The sequence below is a fragment of the Schistosoma mansoni genome, chromosome 4 (assembly GCF_000237925.1).
Source record: "Schistosoma mansoni strain Puerto Rico chromosome 4, complete genome".
Taxonomy (NCBI): domain Eukaryota; kingdom Metazoa; phylum Platyhelminthes; class Trematoda; order Strigeidida; family Schistosomatidae; genus Schistosoma; species Schistosoma mansoni.
The window spans coordinates 6,590,977-6,611,675 of NC_031498.1; the positions used below are offsets into that span (position 1 = coordinate 6,590,977).

At 37.9% G+C, this 20,699-nt stretch overlaps 1 protein-coding gene across 1 annotated transcript in view; it reads left to right on the top strand.

The window, feature by feature from the left end:
- Positions 1-2,427: 2,427 nt before the first annotated feature.
- Smp_137080 (putative multidrug resistance protein 1, 2, 3 (p glycoprotein 1, 2, 3)) overlaps positions 2,428-20,699 on the top strand; it is a 70,064-nt gene continuing 51,792 nt past the window's right edge. The window contains exons 1-4 of the mRNA XM_018796663.1: positions 2,428-2,602; positions 2,635-2,671; positions 2,707-2,985; positions 13,347-13,779. Coding sequence (XP_018651783.1) covers positions 2,511-2,602; positions 2,635-2,671; positions 2,707-2,985; positions 13,347-13,779 — 841 coding nt within the window. The 5' untranslated portion in view covers positions 2,428-2,510. The remainder of the gene's footprint in view (positions 2,603-2,634; positions 2,672-2,706; positions 2,986-13,346; positions 13,780-20,699) is intronic.

Sequence of the window (20,699 nt, forward strand, 5' to 3'; positions counted from 1 at the left end):
GTTACAGCCTTTCGAGATTGTGACCTGGGTCGGGGGACGTAGGAGGCTGGCGCATTTGCGCGGTCTCGGAAACTGAGACGAGTATGGATACATCTGTCCCTATCCCCATGAGCCGGAGGTCGTCTAGCATCGAGATCAACGTTAGAACGGGAAGTACTAGCAACCAAATAGTCGTCTTTGGTGTTAACTCGTGCTAGAATCTTATCTGCTATGAGGGCCACCTTGTTGAGCGGGGTGTCCTCGAGCAGAGCCGTAAGGGTTGGCTGGATACTGACTGGTAAGGCTTCGAACCATAACTCTTTGACTATTTCGGAGTCGGCTGTCATGTTTCCAGCAAGGGATTGCAGGCGCGTGAGGTGGTGGCTCGGCTTAGCATCACCCATAGGGTGACGTGCTAAGAGAGTCCTCAATCGTTCCTCTCTTGATGGGAGGAAATGTCGAAGGATGGCATCCTTAAGACGGTCGTAAACGTTCGGAACGTTCGGATTGAGGACAACCTCACGAACAGCGGTTAGGTGATCCCCGGGCAATGATTCCAAAGCGTAGGCGTACTTCTGCCTTTGATTGGTTATGCGGCGGATCTCAAATTGAGATTCCAGTGCCGCGAACCAGACTTCTGGGTCATGAGGGATGAAAGGAACCGGTCGAAAACTGATAACCTGTATCTCGGAGTCTATCATATTTATGTTATTCTTATCGTTATCTACCATATTAAGTTGCCAAAATATTATATATTGAAAAATATCAATACGAATATATGCAACAGATGTGGATAGATAAATAGACTCACCAAATTGATCTGGGTTGGAAAAATGGCCAAGTTTGAACTGTGCTCGAAGAATTGGGTTACTGGTTGTGTTTCACCAGATGTTGTGCGTGTTCCCAAAATACGGCTCACCAGTTTGTAGTGGATGTCGAGTCGAGGACGGACTATGATCACCACTACAATTCGTTTACGCGCCCAGAAATGACTTGGTTCCTTTGATAGCTCGTAAATCAGAAGGCTTTACTAGTCCAGATCAAGTATATTTATTGGCGATCTCGTGGTATCGAAATAATACCGAGACGTGCCAAAGAGTACAAGCGAATAAGCAGTGCGTGAGCAAGCTCGAACCAAACAAGGCGGATGACGGAACAAGAAGTGAAACTGATACAGTTAAACAAATACAGTAAAACAATCTCTGGTACATTTGGTTACAATAATAATAATTGTTTCTGTTATTCCAATCGTGTTCTTATCGAGACTGGCCGGTCACTACACATGCATCAAATGATAATCTGGAACCTAGCGCAGTTTTGATGGACGCTGTTTATCATAGTGATCCACAACCTACCAGTGATGTTCACAATAAGTCTGATGACTACTTTTCTTCAGAATCAAATCCTGACCTCACATCAAATTTCGATCCTCACCATCCAGTCAGTCTTAGCAGGTTCCCTATTGAATGCGAAAAACATGTTATAAATGGAATTGCATTAATAGAAACTTGGGTATATGAGGATCCAACACTATTTCGTGGGGGAGGAGGAGCTCGGATTTTTCAAAAAAGGGGAGGTGTTGTATCCCGAAGAGAATTACGAATGGTAACTTTCGAGGACTATTTATTGGTCAATACAATATGTATATTTCCTGTTGTAATTAACCTAATCATATTTGTATTCCTCTTACCATTAGCTTTATTTTGACCTTTGAACTATTATTATACGATCCTTGTGTTATCATCAGTTTATTGATTACTACTCACAGCCACATTCGGCTAAATATTGTACAAATGTTATTATCTATTTTATGGGTCGATATGGTCTGTTTGGTTGGTATATAAACTCAGTATGTTTGAAATACAAGGATTCATACCACTGAGGCTGTTATTGGTGTTTTGGACTTAACTGGTTGGGCTAGGCAGATCGCAGGACCGGTTAGCACTCTAGTCTGCTCGTACGGGTTTCGTGTCACTGTTCCAGTCGATAATTCGCTGCTCCCTGTTTGGCAGTTCTATCGCGTCACACATTAACTAGGCATCCACTCGGCCACAAGATATAACAGTAACCATAGTGAAAAATAAATTACAAACCAAAGTCTAGTAAAAGTAACACAGACAAAAAATGAGATGAAGCAATAATTAATTGTGAGAAGTGCATTCTCAACTAATTCGAACTAAAACTACTCAGTGAGTATGCATGTCATTGCGTATACAGAATTATGTAGCAAGAAAAAGGTAGGCTTTATGATTGTGGCTACAAAATTTAAATTTGTGTAACTATTAGTCGTCGATTCGCTTTCTCTTCTGTTCAACTCTCTTTTAGCTCACATTACTCACGTTGTTCTTTGTGTTAACCGGCATCGAAAGTTCCTTCAGGCTAGACAAGAACCCTTAATTGATCTTCAGGATCCACCCTCTGTAAAAATGTTTGTTTACAATATCTGTAGGTTACTTCGGCGAGTTGTCAAGGTCGCTTGTTGGTTGGCGATATTAAGTTTGCCATCTGTTGGTTAAGAATCTGCCGTCGTCATGGCACATAAACGTCGTAAAAATTTTGCTAGTCCAGCTACAAAGTGCGATGATTGCAACTTGGATCTTCTACAAAACGGTCAGGAAAAAGGGTAATTGTTGTAGGGATGACAAATATTTTCAGGTTACTTTCATACTCTAGCATTAGATATAAGGATTTGGTAAGTCATGTATCGATAACCATGCGCAACTAAAGTTTGGATTCGCCACTTCTAGCGATATTTTTCTTCTCTCCCTCGGGTTGTTCCTTTCCGTTGTTTTCGGAGCTGCTTTTCCTGTATCTATACTAGTCTTCCGCTGGGTTGTCAACGACATTACAAGCACTGTTGGTGTTTCATATGTAAAAATATATCGTGCATCTGTTTGGATTGCAGTTATTGCTGCTTGTGCCTTTCTGATATCCTTTGGTCAAGTGTGGTTCACAAACATCTGTGCTTCACGCGTTGTAAAACGTATCAGACGACTTCTAATCCAAGTATGATCTTCATATTAAATCTAATTGCGTTTTATGTTCTCGCTCATTTATGTTCTACATTGTAGGTTGTTTTGTAATACCTTCATTTCTGAATTTCAATTTTTTATTTCTTTAGTTTGTCAAGCTATTAATTTAGATATCAACTATTATATCTTAGTGTGTAGTAATCTAAGTAGGGTCCCGTTTTTCTCATCGAGTGGTCAATGATTGGAACGCGTTACCAGAACAAGTGGTATCAGCACCATCAGTGAACATTTTCAAAAAGAAGCTGGACCTTCACTGGAAGGAAATCTGTCAGGATTAACACAGGTTCATCAACCTACTATCCTTATTACTGAAGACTGAAGACTAAGTATTCCAAAATTTATGTAGATTTGGAATTCAGATTGGTGTATGGAGGACAAGAGGCTTACAGCACGTGTTAGTCCTTTTCTATTAGGCTTCCGAAAGTGTCTAGTCTTCTCTTGAATTAGTCGATTGAAGGTGTGGATACCAGTTCTTCGAGTAATGGGTTCCAAGAATTGATGAGTCGTTGTGAAAACCTGTGTCACAGGTATTTTGTTCGTCCTTGACTTTTCTACTTACCTGTCACATCTTATGGGTTTTAATAACCTGGTAGGAAGAAAAAGAGGATATTTCAGATTCAAAATCATTATTTGGCATTCGGTAGGATTAAACTATACTGCCGACCTTTGAACGAATCTTAAATGACCTTGAGAAATATTAGCCAATCAGAAGACATTTAGTATACAGTAAAAATTTATTATACAAAACCAAAGAATTAAAGTGGAAACACTTCTTTTACGGGTCAAAAACTTCTGAAGGTCAGATATAGGTTCAGAAGTTCTAAAATCATGGTGCATACGGTACAGGAGCACATCCATATGGCTTCATAGTAGTCGACCTCTGAAACCATGATAAGGTCTCAAAAATTCTTTTAGCCTCGACCACATAGCTTCAATAATGTTAGTATATTGGTATGGTTTACGATTTAGGGTTAGAGTTAAGGTTTCGGGTTAAGGGTGAGACTATAATTTATGAATGACCTTTGAGTGACGCTAGAGTGACTCTGAGAGTGTCAAATAATAACTAAGACCAAATGAGGGTTATAAACCTGTAAGAAGAATTCAAATTATGATTTACAGTTCATGGTTAAGGCTAGGAATTATACTTAGGGTTTTCATCACGAACTGACATCAGCTATAATACCAAAACTCTATTTATCCAAATGGATAATTGAATTTCGCGCCAAAATCTTATGATCACTTCTCTTGTAGACGCTGAATTATCACGTCTTCCCTAAAATCCGCTGTAAACCGATCGTACGTAAGCATCAGGTACAGAATTTAGCGCCGTGACCTTGAAAGCCCGCGAAAGCTTCTGATTGGTTTAGCAGTATAGTTTATTCCTACCTAGCATTCTATACATCAAAATCAGATCACCTTTAATCTGCAGTAGGACAGTGTATAGTGTTCTAGCTTCTCAAGTTGCTCAGCGCGTGGTAACTCCCTCCCATACTTGCTTCAAGATATCCGAGTTACATTTTAAATAGTGGCCTTCAACCTGAAGACAGCTTTCAAGTTTAGATCCCTCTAAGGTTGTTTATACCATAGTGAACACATAAGTATCCAACTTGGTAAATATCCCTCTTAAATCCCATAGGGTTCTAAACCCCTTGTCTGCAACTGCACAATATTGGGTCATTGTCTTAAGATGTTGGCTTATTGTTATCCCGAGATCATTGAAACCAGACTGTGGGCACCAACTCTTCCCCTATGCTGTACCCACTTACCTTTGTATCCCCAATGTGCTTATAGACACGTTTGGTCGCGTTTATAGACATTGATGTTTTAGACCAGCAAACCAGAACGTCTTAGTCCGTCTGAAGTGCACTTGCATCTGCATCTGCATCTCCTGTTATTTCTAGCCAGATTTTTAGATCAACGTGAAGCAGCATCGGGGACTCAACTATACTCGGAAGTTTATTTAAATACAGTATAGAAAGTAAAGGGTCAAGAACAGAGCCTTAGGGTACTCCACTAAGTACAGGTTCTCAGGAGCATTTGGAATTTCTTCTTACTTTCTGTCTACGACCTACCAGGAAATCTCTGGTCCACGTTAGGAGAGGTCTGACAATTCCTGGACTTGCCAGCTTCCGGACCTCATCAAGTGCTTTTCTGAAGTCTAGATCGGTAGAATCCACTGATTCCCGATTATCTAGCGACTCTGTTCATTTCTCTCGCTATAAAGAGGCTTGTTATTCAAGATAATCTTTTCCTAAAGCTGACGTTGTTCACTGTTTAACAAGTTATTAGTTCCTTCAAACGTCATTATAGCCTTTTCGATTATTCTTTCCGGCACATTAAATACGATACTGGTGAGGCTGACAGGTGTGTAGTTAGATGGAAGTTGTTTTGATCTTGTCTAATTAATTGGGGTGATAATTGCATCCTTCTAGTCCATAGGTAACTCATATCGACCAAACGTCTCGACCAGTCCGCAGTGAGTAGCCGGTTTTGCGACTTTGTATTAGGGTCTAGTCCTTCGTCTAGAAGAGGCTCTAAAGTGAGAACCGTTCCGAAATACTTCACCATGGCTTCTGCTTTGTCTTGGTTTTCTATCATTTGAGATACACTCCTGTAATTAAGTTGGGAATCCAGTGGCTCTTTCGTGTTCTGTAATTCATGTGCGAAGAATGTCTCTTCGGTTGCCTAACCACAGATTTTGAGAACTACTTTTCATATTTTCAACGAGCTGCTCGGGTTGTGCTTATACACTTGTTGCGGACCGACCTGTAGCGTTATATTGTATTTGTTATGCCAGGGTTGATGGTGACATCCCAACATTTTTCCTTTTGTCTTGGTAAACGTCGAATCTTCCGGTTTATCCAGGAATGACCGTGATTTGTATCCTTTTGGACTGTGCAAGATATATATGGTTAGGTTACTTGATTATACAACTGCGGGAAATGAGTTCATGTCTTTTTTACTGATACACCAGAGTCAATTTTCTAGTTTTCAGTAGAGGCTGGAGAATTAGGCACCTTTACATATGCCCTCCATATGTTAGGACGAGCCGGCGCACCTGCCTGGAAGAACACATCAACCATGAACGTGAAATTGATGACCGCATGGTCACTTCTCCTTAGAGGTGAAAGAAACTTTATTTCACTGATATCATCATCGTACGCGAAGACTAAGTCCGAAACAAATATGTAGTTTCGTATGTCATATCTGGTGAAATCTCTAATGTTCTGGAATAAAGTTAGGGAGATTGTGGTTTCTAACAATTTTTAATCAAATGATTTTTTTGATGATTTTTTAAGTTTTGCCAATTTAAGGAGTCCATTAAAGTCACCTACTATAAGGCTTTTACACCTGTTTGACCAGAATTTAAGTTTATTTAGGAAGGAGTCATCCAATACCCATTATGGACTACGGTATACTGCAAATAATTCAATTTCCTGCCCATTGAACTTCCTAGGGGCCACTGTAAGGCATTCATTGAGTTTATTTCGTTTCTTAATCAAATCTACAACGTTCAGGCTTCGCTCCTACATAATCTTTTTCTACGTTGATACAGGGTTCTGTAGCTGAAACCGTTGACTCACATATTTTAGAGCTTTTTGGGGAGATTCAGAAAACTCGAAAAAAAGCCAAAAAGGCTCTGAAAACTCTGAAAAGCATCTTATCCAGTCAGCATTCAATAGTTTTGCCAGAAACATCTAGAAAGTGAAAAGTCACATGTCACGTTTCAGATTGGAGGTTTACCTATACTGCTACTATGTTTAGTAGCGTTCCAGAATTTTCCGGAATTTCAATGCCATCTAAAATACTATAAATCCCTAGATTTTCTGCACATGAAGGAACCTTGGAGTGAACTGTTTCTTCTATAATTAGCGCCTTTTCTCTCGTGTTCAAGTCTCTGTGTAAATTTAGCCTGGGGGTTACTAGAAGAGCTTAAAAAGCGAATCTAACGTTCAGTTAGGAAACTTATCAAGAGCCTTCTGTAGTTTGCTTTTATTTTTCCTTGTAGCTTTGCCTACATCTATATCATCTACTACGTTATGGTGGTCCACCTTAGTGGTTTTGCTCAGATCTGAAGTTGGGCTCATGACGATGCTCATTCCTTTCTCGAGATCTGGGAGCTACCCATCTACTTCTGGCTGTCTATATAAGGACAGCTTTCTAGATGTGTTTAGCATCTCAAGAACCTGCAGAGACTTTGCGGAGCAGCATGCTTTCAACAGCCAACGTGAATATGTCTTGCAATATTTCTTACATGTAGCCGGTTTGAGTCCTCTGCATACTTTATGATACTACTTACCGCACTTAATATACCCTGCGAGGGTAGTCAATATTGGTCCTTATACATGGTTTTAAGTGTTTGGATTATAAATATTCTCTTTATATCTCTAGAAACGTTTCTTAAATAGTAATAAACTCGTGAGTGCTGTTAGCTATACAGAAGGCTGAAACGAATATGGAAGGATCATAATGTATTATAGTTGAAAGTTGACCTAATAAACTTCCAACCAGAAAACTCAAGTGATGCATTTCTCAACAGTGAACATCAATAAAAGAGAATCAAGTTAACACATCAGAAACACAACTAAGTATACTTATTTCCTACTGTAATGTGGTTTTACAAGTATTTCTTCGACTATTTCATATATATGTATATTACTGTTCAGTTTAAATAACAGAATTGTATAAGACATTGAATAGGAATAATATATTTGTAAAATCTCAGCGAATAAATTTGAAGTAAATCCAACGTTTCGCCTGGTAATCTGGTCTAACCTTTTTCAAGGAATTATAATCAAACATCAAAATTATCGAATATAAATAGGTATATGGTTCTTCGTTTCATTGTACACTGAATAGGTCATCCAATCAACGTTAAAAATGTCTAAACTAGGTATTGTATTAGTGTGTAAGAGATTTGTGATGTGAAATGGTCAGTGTTAATATAACATATTGTATATAAACGTAAGTGGTGAGAGGAGAGATTTCATTCACAATATATTGTCTCTTGTCGGTGAATTTTTTAAGGAGACATACAATTTTTAATATATGATATGAACCATATATGTCACAGCATGTATAGAATGAATATAAATAAACAAAATAAAAATAAGTGTGGCGCATATGTATCTGGTGCCCCTTTGTACCAATATGTATGTGTTTAAATAAATAAATAAAAATAAAAGAGTGAAATTGGAAGAGGAAGAATGTAATTTAAAACTGAATATATGTTATTTTAATGTTCCAATTAATTGTTTAACGAATTTCGATAAGACAACTGATTAGAATCATTAAATGTAATTGTCACTCAGATAATACGTGATAGATAAAACGAAAAGCAGTTCAGGTTTTTATTTATTAATGATTAGCTGCCATGGTGCAGCTAATTGTATTCCATCCCTCCTATTAATATTGTTTGGATTAGCCCATATGTATAGGGCTTCGGCTGTTTATCTTTCTTTGTAAGAATTGAATGCTTTTTGAAGGATTATTGTGCCATCCAAATCAATTGTATGACCCGATTCTATCGAGTGTAATGCTATCGCTGACTTTTTCTCAAGTTTCCTTACATCATCTGAGGACTTAGGAATGTGCTTTAAGCATTGTTTGTGTTCCCTCACCCTTACACTCAGTTGCCTTGATGTTTCACCTACATACGTTGCATTACAGCCACTACATCTGATTTCATAGACACAACTCCGTTGTTCTTCTTTGTGTATTGGACCTTTAGTTCTTACTAGTTTTGATCTTAGGGTATTGTTTATTCGAAAAAATACTCATATGTTCTTGATATTTAGGATTCTTCTAATGTCTTCTGAAATACCTTTCCGATATGGGATCACCACTGTGTTAACCCATTCCTTTTTCTTTAATCTTTTTTTATTATTGATGCGGGTTTTTTTCATTGTTAATTATTCTTTTAATAAAATCCTTCAGATAATTGTTCATCATTACAGTAGATGTAATTAAATTCATTTCCATTTCCATATCGCTTGGTTCAGTGACAAGTTTTTGAGCTCTTGTGATCATATTTTTGGCCACTGTCTCTTTGGTCGAGTGTGGATGTGCCGACTTAAAATCTAGAAATTTCCCTGAATGTGTTGGCTTTAATATTAATTTTTAAACTATCATGATCTTTCCTTTCAACCAAACAGTCTAGAAAAGGTAGTTTGTGTTCAGGAGATTCCAACTCCTTGGTGAACTTGATTTTTTCATCAAAGTTGTTGACAAGTTTAAAAAGTTCGTCCAAAACAATCCCGTTTTATAATAACAAAAGTGTCATCAACATATCTTCACCGAACTTTTGGTGTATGAGAACACATTGAGATTGCACTAGTTTCCAATGAATGCACGAATAGGTTAGCAACAATTGAGGAAACCGGTGATCCCATAGCTACACCTTCTGTTTGTCTGTATAAACCTCCTCGAAAGCTGAATACAGTTGAATGTAAACATAGATCTAACGCTTTAATAATATCCGAGGTGACTGGAGGACAGCGTTGTTTAAGTTCAATGTCAGAATTTAAGAGATTACATATAATATCTGAAGCTTTCTTAATTGGAACATTAGTGGATAATGAGCATACATCAAAACTTGCCATTATTTCATCTTCTATGTGAATATCAGAAATAACATCTTTGAAATCATTAAAAATTTTTTATTCCGTATTTGATTACGCTTTCATATGGTTTAAGAATTTTAGCTAGGTATCCGGAAAGATTGTAGATTGGTGAATTGTCTAGTCAACACCAGGTCTTATTGGGACATCTGTTTTATGTATTTTTGGTAGTCCATAAAATCTACATGGTTTGTTGCTTTTTGGATATAGAGAAAACCATAGATATGGTCCTAGTTTGGATTTTAAAGTCTGTGGCATTTTGGCTGTTTCGGCTCTCAGCTTATTCAAATTTGCTCTACATTTGTTATTCTTGATTTTTTCATAAAGTTCAGTGTGGAGATGTTCATTGACTTTTTTCTCACAATCAGAATTATTCATAACAACAGTGGTGTTTCCCTTGCCAGCTTTCATAATAACAATTTTTCTGTCTTTACGTAGCTGTTTTAGAGCATACATTTCTTCTTTAAATAGATTAGGTGTATTCGGTTTTTGTTTCAACAAAGCATTTGAGATTCTAAACCTCACTGAATTCGCTTGATCAGTCGGAACATTGTTTAAGGCAGGTTCAATAATCGGAATAATTTCAGAGGCCATAAGTTGTGTTTTGCTGAAATTGAAATTGAGGCCTTTTTTAAGCAATGATAGTTCGTGTTGATTTAAATGTTTGTCAGATAGATTCACAACAATTTTGTTTATATCTAGTTCCTTGGAATTGTTTCTAATCGTGTCATTATTGGATTTTGATGGATGTTTAAACAATTTTTTGAATTTTATTTGACGTTTTTTTGTAATTTGATCATAAAAGTTTTCTTCATGTTCAAAAAATTCAACAACATTTGTTTTTATTTCTGTTGGTATAATTAAAGATAAAACACTATCAATGTTTGCTATACGTGAACGTAGTGATTCCAAGTTTTTAGTGGATTTATGAATACGTTTTCTAAGAAATACTCTTGTAGCTGAAACAGCTGCTTTTTGTGATCGTGGTGAATTGTCTGGAGTCTTGACTGATAACGTTCTCGGATAAACATGATGGTTTAAACAGCGTAGATTAAAAATTCGGTGGTTATACCAGTTGCACATTTTCTTAGATAATTTAATGCGATTGCAGAATTGTATAAGTATTATCGATTAAACACTAGTTAAAGTGACGAGTAATTATCCTTTATTCATTGTCTTTATAACATCAACGAGACTAACCTATAGGTTGGTTCATGACTCAACAGTGCTGTAACAATAGCTTTGATCAAAAAACGGTAACCATTTCATACCCACCATAAGTAACCACTTACTTACTAACACCTTTTACCCCTCGTGGAGGAGCATAGGCCGCCCACCAACATGTAAACATAAACATATACGCATATATATGAATGCGTCTATTCTTTTCTCCAAGAAGTGATGTAATCATTAGTTTCATTAATATCGTGCTATCTGTATTTACATTCAGTTTTCTGGTTTCATGTACAATCAGGTTTTAAAAAGTTATGGTCTGAATCTGTTTGCGTATTTTCGCTCATCTTTCGGTTCCCTGTATCTGAGAATATTCTTACGAATCGAGATAACAGTCCCTTTTTTTAGAGAAATATCAATAATTTGCTTGCTGACTAGTCTGTCAACGTAAATATCCACCAATTCTTTCTTGTTTGTTTTTGTCGTATTTTTATCTGTAACTTGGATTATCAATCAAGATGTTCATCAGGGAATAAGTCACATTTAAAAATGTATATACATTAATACATAACATAAATACTTAGAGAAACATGAAATTTCAATGAGATGAGATTTTTGTTATCTAGGGGAAGTGGATAGAGAGGGCGCATCACTCATATATCAGGATTCTAAAAATGTATTTCACAATTGATCCAAGGTGAAGTGGGTAGGCAAAATGACTGTAAACTCTACATTCTTTCAAGAACACTTAAATGTGGTGTTCATTAAAACGTATAAACTAATATTGGTAATAGTAATGTGTTGGTTTACTTTCAGACACACTAACAGATACAGATTGAGACATTTCAAGTATTTCAAAAATAGGTAATATAAATTTGCCTTCATTCTTTGATCCTTACTCTATGTTTATATCAAGTCATCAGCATAAACAACACATTCATCCTCATCCAATTCATGATTATATTGTCCAGTTGATCCCATATTATCTAGATGTTCATTATAATATACTAATTGATTGAATTAAGTATGACCACAGTGATATTTCATATGTTATAATACCTTTTATTTGTTTACAATAATAGGCAGTCAATTGGAATGTTATTACCATTATCATTGTTTATGAGTCTAAGCAATATTCACGTGTATTACATATAGAATTATCCAAACTACGAAATTTTGAAAACTGGACAAATATATTATGCTAACGATTCTTTTAATTATCGTTTTACATTGTTATTACAATTATTACTTACGCCTGTTACCCCTCGTGGAGGAACATAGGCTGCCCACCGATATTCTCCACCCAACTCTATTCTGGGAAATTCTTTCCAGTTGCTATCAATCCTTTTGGTATCTGCTTTCAATTCTCGGAGCAGTGTGTTCTTTGGACCTCCTCTTTTCTGCTTCCCTTCAGGATTCCAATTTAGCACTTGCCTCGTGATAGTCTGATGATTTCCCTAATGTATGTCCTATCCACTTCTAACATCTTTTCCTAATTTCCTCTTCAGTTGGAAGTTGATTTGTTCTCTCCCACAGCAGGCTGTTTCTCATGTCATCCGACCAACGGACACTGAATATCTTGCGTAGACACTCATTGAACTGTCAGAGTGTTAGTTATCATATTTCTATTGCTCATAAGTGCTTAGTTTATATAAAGCAAGTCTTGGTGTCTCAAAACTAGTTCTTTTCGGTCAGGTTGTCTTGTATAAATGTCTTCAGATTACGTGTAACCAAGGGTAAAATTTACATTTACATTTATCTTGTAAGCCAATCGCGCAAAAGTTCTGAACGTCTAAGGAGCCAGATAAATTCAAAAGAATTATAATTTCTAAATAAATCGGTGGAAGTAAAAAAAGTCTTGCATGTAATGATAACCAGATATCCATGAGCTGTTGAATCTGCATTAGTGATTGATATTTCTCACTTCTTTGTAACGATGATAGTACTTTAAATATATACGTAAGTCAGATAATTTTATGCCAATGCAGCTAACAGAATGCTGTTATCGACTCAATTAAACGTGAAACCTGCTTACATTTGCTGTTAATAACATCTAGTATACTCGTTTTTGCAACTTGTTAGTCGAAATTCATCATCAACAGAAATTCTCTATATATTACCTTATTATAATGGTTTTATTACTTAGCCGAGTTTTCCCTCTAGCATTTGGCGGAGCAGTACAGTATGTAGTTCCCATGACTATTCATAGTTAATTTGTCCACCTTCATGGAATTGGCGTTGGTGGAGGGAATATTGAAATAAAATCCTTCCTTCTCTGTATACTTTCATCAGTTAAATTTTCTCATAAACAACCGGAAGTAATCCTAACTTTTGTACCATATAACCTGTCAATTATTGCCTTGCTCATCGCCAGCCAAAGGTTTTCATGTGACAGGTAATCAGTTGATCTGTACGATTGTCATATCTGATAATGTAACCATTTACGGTGGTCGTACTAAGTTGGTTTGTTTCTATGTTTCTTTTGTTTTGAAAAATATGTGGTTTCTATTTGTATTAAATTTACTCAAATGTTTCTTTTTAGGCAGTATTGAATCAAGACGTAGCTTGGCTGGATGAGCACTCCGTCGGAAGCCTGATAGATAAATTAACTGAACACACAACTAGCATACATCTTGGTATTGGGGAGAAGTTAAGCGAATTTATTCAGAATATCTCTAGTTTCTTTATTGGCTTCTTTATCGCATTCGCGTATGGTTGGAAGCTTAGTTTGGTTGCTTGCTCATCGCTGCCATTAGTTCTTATTGGTTTTTCTTTATTCGGTACTACTGTGAGACGCTTCTCTCTCATGGAACAGGATGCATACTCAAAGTCTAGTACAATTACTGAGGAAGTTTTGAGCGCTATCCGAACAGTAATTAATTTTTCCGGGGAGAGGAAAGAAGTATTACGTTATAGCAATAATCTGAATATGGCTGCCGCTTGTGGTGTAAAACAGGCAGGTTGGCTTGGATTTGGTAAGATCGGTTTTTCCCATATTACTTCAGAATACATCTGATTATACAATCTGTTTCGTTATATAAGATAAAGTGGTTATTGGTATAGATATTTTGAAATAACTCATACCTATGTCTGAATATCTGGATTAAGAGAATCAAATGTAGTTTTACTTGTCATAGTTGAACTTCAAACACATATGGTTCCACAGCCTTGGCTTCATTTGCTTTGTTACAGCCTTTCTTAAAGCAATAATTAAACTGTTAATGATGGGATTTTCTCAGTATGAGTAGTAAATTATAAAGAAAACAAAGTGATGGTTATGTGTTTCCTTTGCATCAATTTTATGTAAAAACAATTATTCACCCATATAGTCTAATACTTTTCTCCGGAGGATAGTTCAGTATTTCTTGATGTATCTCTTGGCTATAGGTCAGTGATTATAAGAAATGCGGTGTAGAGAAAGTAAATTGAATTTTAACCAAGTAAGTAAATACTTTTTTAACGATTAATCGCATTAATGGTAGGAATTTATTTCGGCCACTACATTATACGACTCTATGTTCTAAGCTCGTAAATTCACCTACTAGGGCTTACGATTTGTCATTCTCACTAATATTAATTGATTGCTTGTATGGTAGATGTTATTTTAGTTTGATAGTTGCTTTCATATAGGACCTCCATCTACTGGACCACCACTGAGAACCAAAGATTTCTGAATAGTTGTCAACCCGCGACAAAGACTCATCAAAATGAATTAATCTCTACTAACAAATTGATCAAATAGTAATCGCATGCTCATTAGTAACTGACTTTTAGATGGATTTCCTAATTTACCGTGAATACTTGTGACCAGGGAATTCGATCGTTTAGTGGTGTAATAGTTACCAACCAACAAAAATATGTATTTCAATAAAGATACCTCTCTTTTGTTATTTTATATTTAGTCTTGGAGTCATGATTTAGTTATATAATACTTGTATTTCAACTACCAAGCCCCATTCAACGTTTAATATATACTCTGCCAATTTCCTTTTAAAATTTATCTTAGAATTTCATTTGAACACAAACCTTGGTACAAGAAGGAACCAAAATATATGTACCCCACCAAATAAAAATGAGGTTGTGAAGAGGTAGAGAATGTAAAGTGCATACTATAAAAAGGAACAACAATCAACAGAGATTAGCGTGTGAGAGTTAAATAATAATAATAATACTAGTAATAATAATGAACGAAGCAGTTCAGTTAAGACAAATATAACCAGAAAAAAAGTTTTACAGTTCCTTTCATTTAGATGCAGTAAAAGAAAGTTACATCAGGATCCCCACCGGCTTCTATTCTGAGACATGTCTGATAACGCCCCAAGCCACTGTGTTCACTATCTCTAGGACCCCAACCAGGAAGTCTTAAAGCATCGATAGATGCCATCCCTGTACAAATGTCTTCCATACCACGACACTGTGTCATACACTGAACACTTCTCTCTTTACAACTAGTTCCAGCGTCGTCAAACAATGCACAATATGCAATTCGCTGAGACGACATTCGTATTACGTGTATAAGTTACAGAAGTCGGTATTTTAAAATGATAACTGACTGAATTATCGTTGCTGTAACCGAACACATGTTGTCAAGTCTCCTTGTGTTACTGACATAATGCCTCCACCAAATGCGGCAATCCTTCGGAAACAACGAAGATCAAACACAAAGAATCGTCTAACATCCTCAATTCGGAGTGTCCAGGTTTCACAGGCATAGAGCAAAACTGCTCTCACCAACGCGTTGTAGATTTGACATCTTACAGTCAGACTGACATCAGGAACGCGCCAAAGATGGTCCAGATTAGCATAAGCCATTCTAGATCTCATCACTTACACCATCGCCAGCATTTACGCGGCTACCCATATACGCGAAATTCTCGACCACTATCTGCTCACTACCCAGGGTGAGTGCAGGTTCAGGGTCTTGCCAGACTTGTAAAAGTACTTTGCACTTCGAAGGTGCAAAGCGCATACCGTACCTACGGACACTAATTGTCAACTGATTAAGTGCGGATTGCATGGCTTGGGCACCGTCTCACAGTAAGACGACATCATGCGCATACCAAAGGTCGAAAAGTTTCCTCAGGCAACAGATCTACATCACCATTACCTACATCCATCAGTACTGCTTCCAGAACATCACCAATGGCAAAGTTGAACTGGGACAGTGAGACTGGACAACCCTACCTAACTCCACTACCTAAATGGAACAATGGAAAGAGGTGGCTGTATGCCTTCACTTTGCCTGAGGTGTTTGTATGTAGAGCTTCTAGGGTGTTAATAAACTTCTCAGGAATACCTTACTTCAATAGACAATTCCAGAGAACAGGCCTGTCCAACTAATGGAAGGGGGCCCTGATGTTAAGAAACGCTGCTATTGTTGGCATTCAATAAATATGACGATATTTTAGTATTTTGCGGAGGTTGAAGATATGATCAATACATCATCGATCAGAACGAAAACCAGCTTATTCCTCGCTAGCCAATCTTTCCCGAGCCTTGAACAATCTTCGAAGTGTGACGGAAGGCAGTAGCTTGGACGCAATCGGAAGTAGAATTATCCCCCAATAGTTGTTGAATGGGTAACGTGAACCCTTTCTAAAGAAAACTATTGACTCATTCCACGATGTTGGAACATTTCCTAATTCCCAGACGTTTGTGAACGACTCAGACAGTTCCTTAACCAGACGGTCATCACGATCTTTAAAAGTGGTCAGATATAAGTCCTGTGAACCTGATGATTCGTAGTGCTTTAAGATTTGGGGTTTCTTGTAGACTTCCGCCTCGTTAGGTGGATCAGTCGTTACGGATCATGAGGGACAGGATATTCTGATCAATGTCGCCGGGCAACAGACTAGTTGAACTATTCCACAAAAAACCCTACCGATCATCCCAGATGTCGGTGGACGTTATTGGTTGGTACCCCATCAACCTCACAGATTGTTCCATCCACAACAGACTTGTTGCTGCAAGTGAGTCGGATAAGTTGACAGAGCTTCCGACAGTTTCTGGAGGCAGCTGCTGTTTCAAACTCGGTAGCGCGTTCCGACCACGAGGTTTCTTGGTCCTTACCCGAACTTCGCACAATTCCATTACGTATCAGTTTTCGTTTATGGTCAAACTTGTGGTCATCCAGAGTACATAGACGTGCTTCAACGATCCGTAAAGAGCCTGTAAAAACCCAGTGCGGCGCGACTATAATTTATGGACGAGCCAATCAGGACAGTCTGAGGGATTTCAAGGTCACAGCGCCAATTTCAGTACCTGATGCTCATGTACAGTCGGTTCACAGGGGATTTTAAAGAAAACGTGACAATTAAGCGGCTACAATAGATGGGACTACTGAGAAGTTCCTTTATTTGTAATTGCGGTAATCAATTGACTAGCAGACCTTGCGCAGACTACTTGTTTGTTTGAATCTTCCCATTGATGTTTAGGACTGCAACCGGTCAGTCTCTAATTGGCATATATGCCACTTGCTTGCGCAATGGGGTGAAGTTTAAATTCACTTAGTATTGTTTGTTTAAATATTCCCATTGATGTTTAGGACAGCAACTGGTCAGTGGCTATCAGGACTCAGTAGCTTAGTGGATAATGCGATGGCGTTTGAAGCGGAAGGTACTGGGTTCGAGTCCCAAAGTGAACATCAACTCTGAGATGCAGGTACATCCAGCTGACGAGTCCCAAATAGGACGAAACGCGCGTCCTGGATTCCTCTGCTAGCTACTATCCATCTTTGCTTACCCTGATGATGTTATCTTTCGATGTAATATATGCTAGAGGAAAAAGTCTGCTAGAATTGGGACTTTTATCTCTCGATCCAGATTGAGACTAAGGTAAATTATAACGATTGCCGCGAACTGTATAATAAAAGCATCAGTATTATTGGCTGCAATATTCACAGATGTTATAGAAGCTTCGGCTGTTCAGATGTATGAGTGTTGTAGGGATATATGCGTAATAAAAATGACAAACTTACACAACCGGAGTACATGCAAAAAATATTGAAGCTATGTCGTCGAGGCTGAGAAAGTCTTTGTGACCTCATCATGGCTCTAGAGACCGAGTACTATGGAGCCATATGGATGAGATCCTCTACCTTATGCATTACGATTTTAGAATCTTTGAAACGTTTTCTGACCTTGACAGGTTTTTGGACCATGTGAAAGAAGAATGTCCACTCTAATTCTTTTGGTGTTGTGTAATATATTTTTTACTCTATACTAGCTGTCACCTGATTGGCTAATGTTTCTCAAGGTCACTCAAGATTCGTTCAAAGCTCGTCCATAAATTATAGTCTCGCTGCAACCAATGTTCTATGCTTTTCAGTGGACTGATGACTAGCCTTGAACCTAGCTGTGTTCGATATTTAGTTATAAGAAAAGCCTCAGTCAATTTGTTAACGTCGATCCACTTAGGACGATGAATTTTTTGGTCACTAAAATGTAAGGTAAAATTAGCTCAAACAAGGGCATGATCAGAGTCTAGATAGGTACATCTCTGATTGCGATGTGATCAGTCTGGTCCCAGGCTTGAGTTTTAGAGAAAGGACACCAGACGATGACTGTCCCGATAGTGCTACACAAAAACTGGTTATAGTCTGCGCAAAGTTGCAGTAGATGGTCACCGTTATCAGACCTGCGACCAACAAATCCCTATTAATCACTCAAACGACTCTACTCCGTGCCTAGACTCCTGAGCAATGCATCCAAGTTTTCAACTAGTACTGTAATATCTGTCAAACACACGTTCCACAGAAAAACACTTAACTGATGATAGAACTTATTCTCTATCGAATCCGGGCTGCAGTCTGTCGGAGCGTAGACGGCGATCAACAGACATCGGTTTCCTCTCACTTTGCTGGAACTTTCCAATCTAACAGTATATAACTGACTGTTAGTGGGGATCCAGTCGGTGAGTGCCGCCTTAGCTCTAGCGGTTTTTACAACGTCAACCGCAGCACAACCAGATGAAGATGCCACAGGATCCTCGAATAAACGCACGCGAAACAAGCTTTTCGAAGCGGCAGATGGAGAGCGAAATTGTAGTACTTCACCAGAGTCTTGAGTACGGGTCTAGGATAGAAAACAAACATCGATGTTGAAACTTCCTAGTGATATACCCAACCCTATCGGTTGTCCAATCTGCATTAGCGTGCGAACATTGAAGGTCAATTTGAATGGTATACGTGGTTCCAGAAAGACTGTCTCAGTATTCGCAGTCGGTGGTAGCATTCAACTTCCTACTAGTCAGTGACTTGAGATCGTTTAGATAGGACGGGGTTTACACCATAGGCGAGCTGCTGTAAGAGTTGAATAATGAAGGAATACACAAGATGGGAATGAAGGAATATACAAGTGACACAATCTAAAATAAAAGCGAGTATTAACAAGAAGTTTTGAGTATGATATGCGAGAATGAGAATTAAAGTAAGAATAGCTTTTCTTGTTGTAGCCATCATTTAGTTTGTGTGTGGGTTGGGATACTACCCAGATGCCCAAACCGAAGCAGGTGATCTTCTTAGGGGGCCACTCCCCTAGCCTTCGACCCAGAGGTCTAATCCACAATGGAATGGAGCAACTTTAGGCGTTGCAGTCCTGTGTTAGCCGGTGACCAACAATAGGTTCATACGTCATTCGTTCCCTCAGGATCCTGGAGCCCATGTGCACCATTGGTTTGAAATCGGGGTTTTCCAGCTCCCTTAGATGGATCCTCCGTACCCATCAACCTGATTAAAGTCCCGGTCACTCACTTTTCGTTCTCTCAATCACCTAGACAACACCCTCTAGCAAGAAGGCAGTGAAAGTAGGACTTATCTCGCAGAGGCTTTGTACGCGTGTCCATATGAGAATATTTCGTGAGGAAGAGCGGACTCTCCACACCAGGGCACTCGGACAGTGGGGATACTATCCACAAAATATGTAGCTGATAGCTGGTTATGCGAAGCTGAAATTTGTTTTGAATTACATTATATCAAGCTCTTATTGCAGTCATAGCTTAACATTATTTGTGTGTGAATAATTAGTTTCGGTTATACAGAGAACAATTTTCGTGGAGTATTTTGACTGCTAATGAAAATCACATTGTAATCGAATGTAGTCTATTATAGGGCTTATAGATTTGTCGTTATTTATTTAATAACTAAGTGAAATTAGCAAAAAAAACCATACTTGCGGAAACCCTAGGGTTTAAAACTACAAATCACTCCAATGATTCACATAACAATCTGGTTTTAGTTTCTTCATGAAAAATGAAATTATCGAATGTGTTATAATGAGTTAGTGTGTACGTGCCCTGTTGATATATGAACGTGCTGATCCCCGCCAGTGAGAGGAGAGCGAATTATCGATCAGAGCGATGATACACAAAAAGCCGTATGAGCAGTCTTGAGTACTACTCGGTCCTGTTATCTGCCTAGCCCAGCCAGTTAAGTGCAGAACACCAATAACAGTCTGCAATATGAATCATTATTCACAAACATACTCTGTTTATATACCAATCAAACAGACCACATCGTACCATAAAATAGAAAATAACATTTGTACAAGATTTGGCCAAATGTGGCTATGAATAAGGGGAAAGTAATCAAGAGACTGATGATAACTCAAGAATCGTATAGTAATAGTTCAAAGGTCAAAATAAAGCTAATGATGAAAGGAACACGAATACGATTAGGTTAGTTACCTAACAATTATACAATAGGAAATATACATATTACATTGGTCCATAAATAGTCGTCGAAAGTTACCATTCACAATTCTCATCGGAACACAACAGAATGTAAATAAGGTTTGTAAACAGCTATGTAATAAGTGATTATTTAGTAATGTCAAAATGTTGATTATGGAATTTCCAGTGGGAATATGAGTCATTTGATGTGAAGTTTTATACGGCAGTT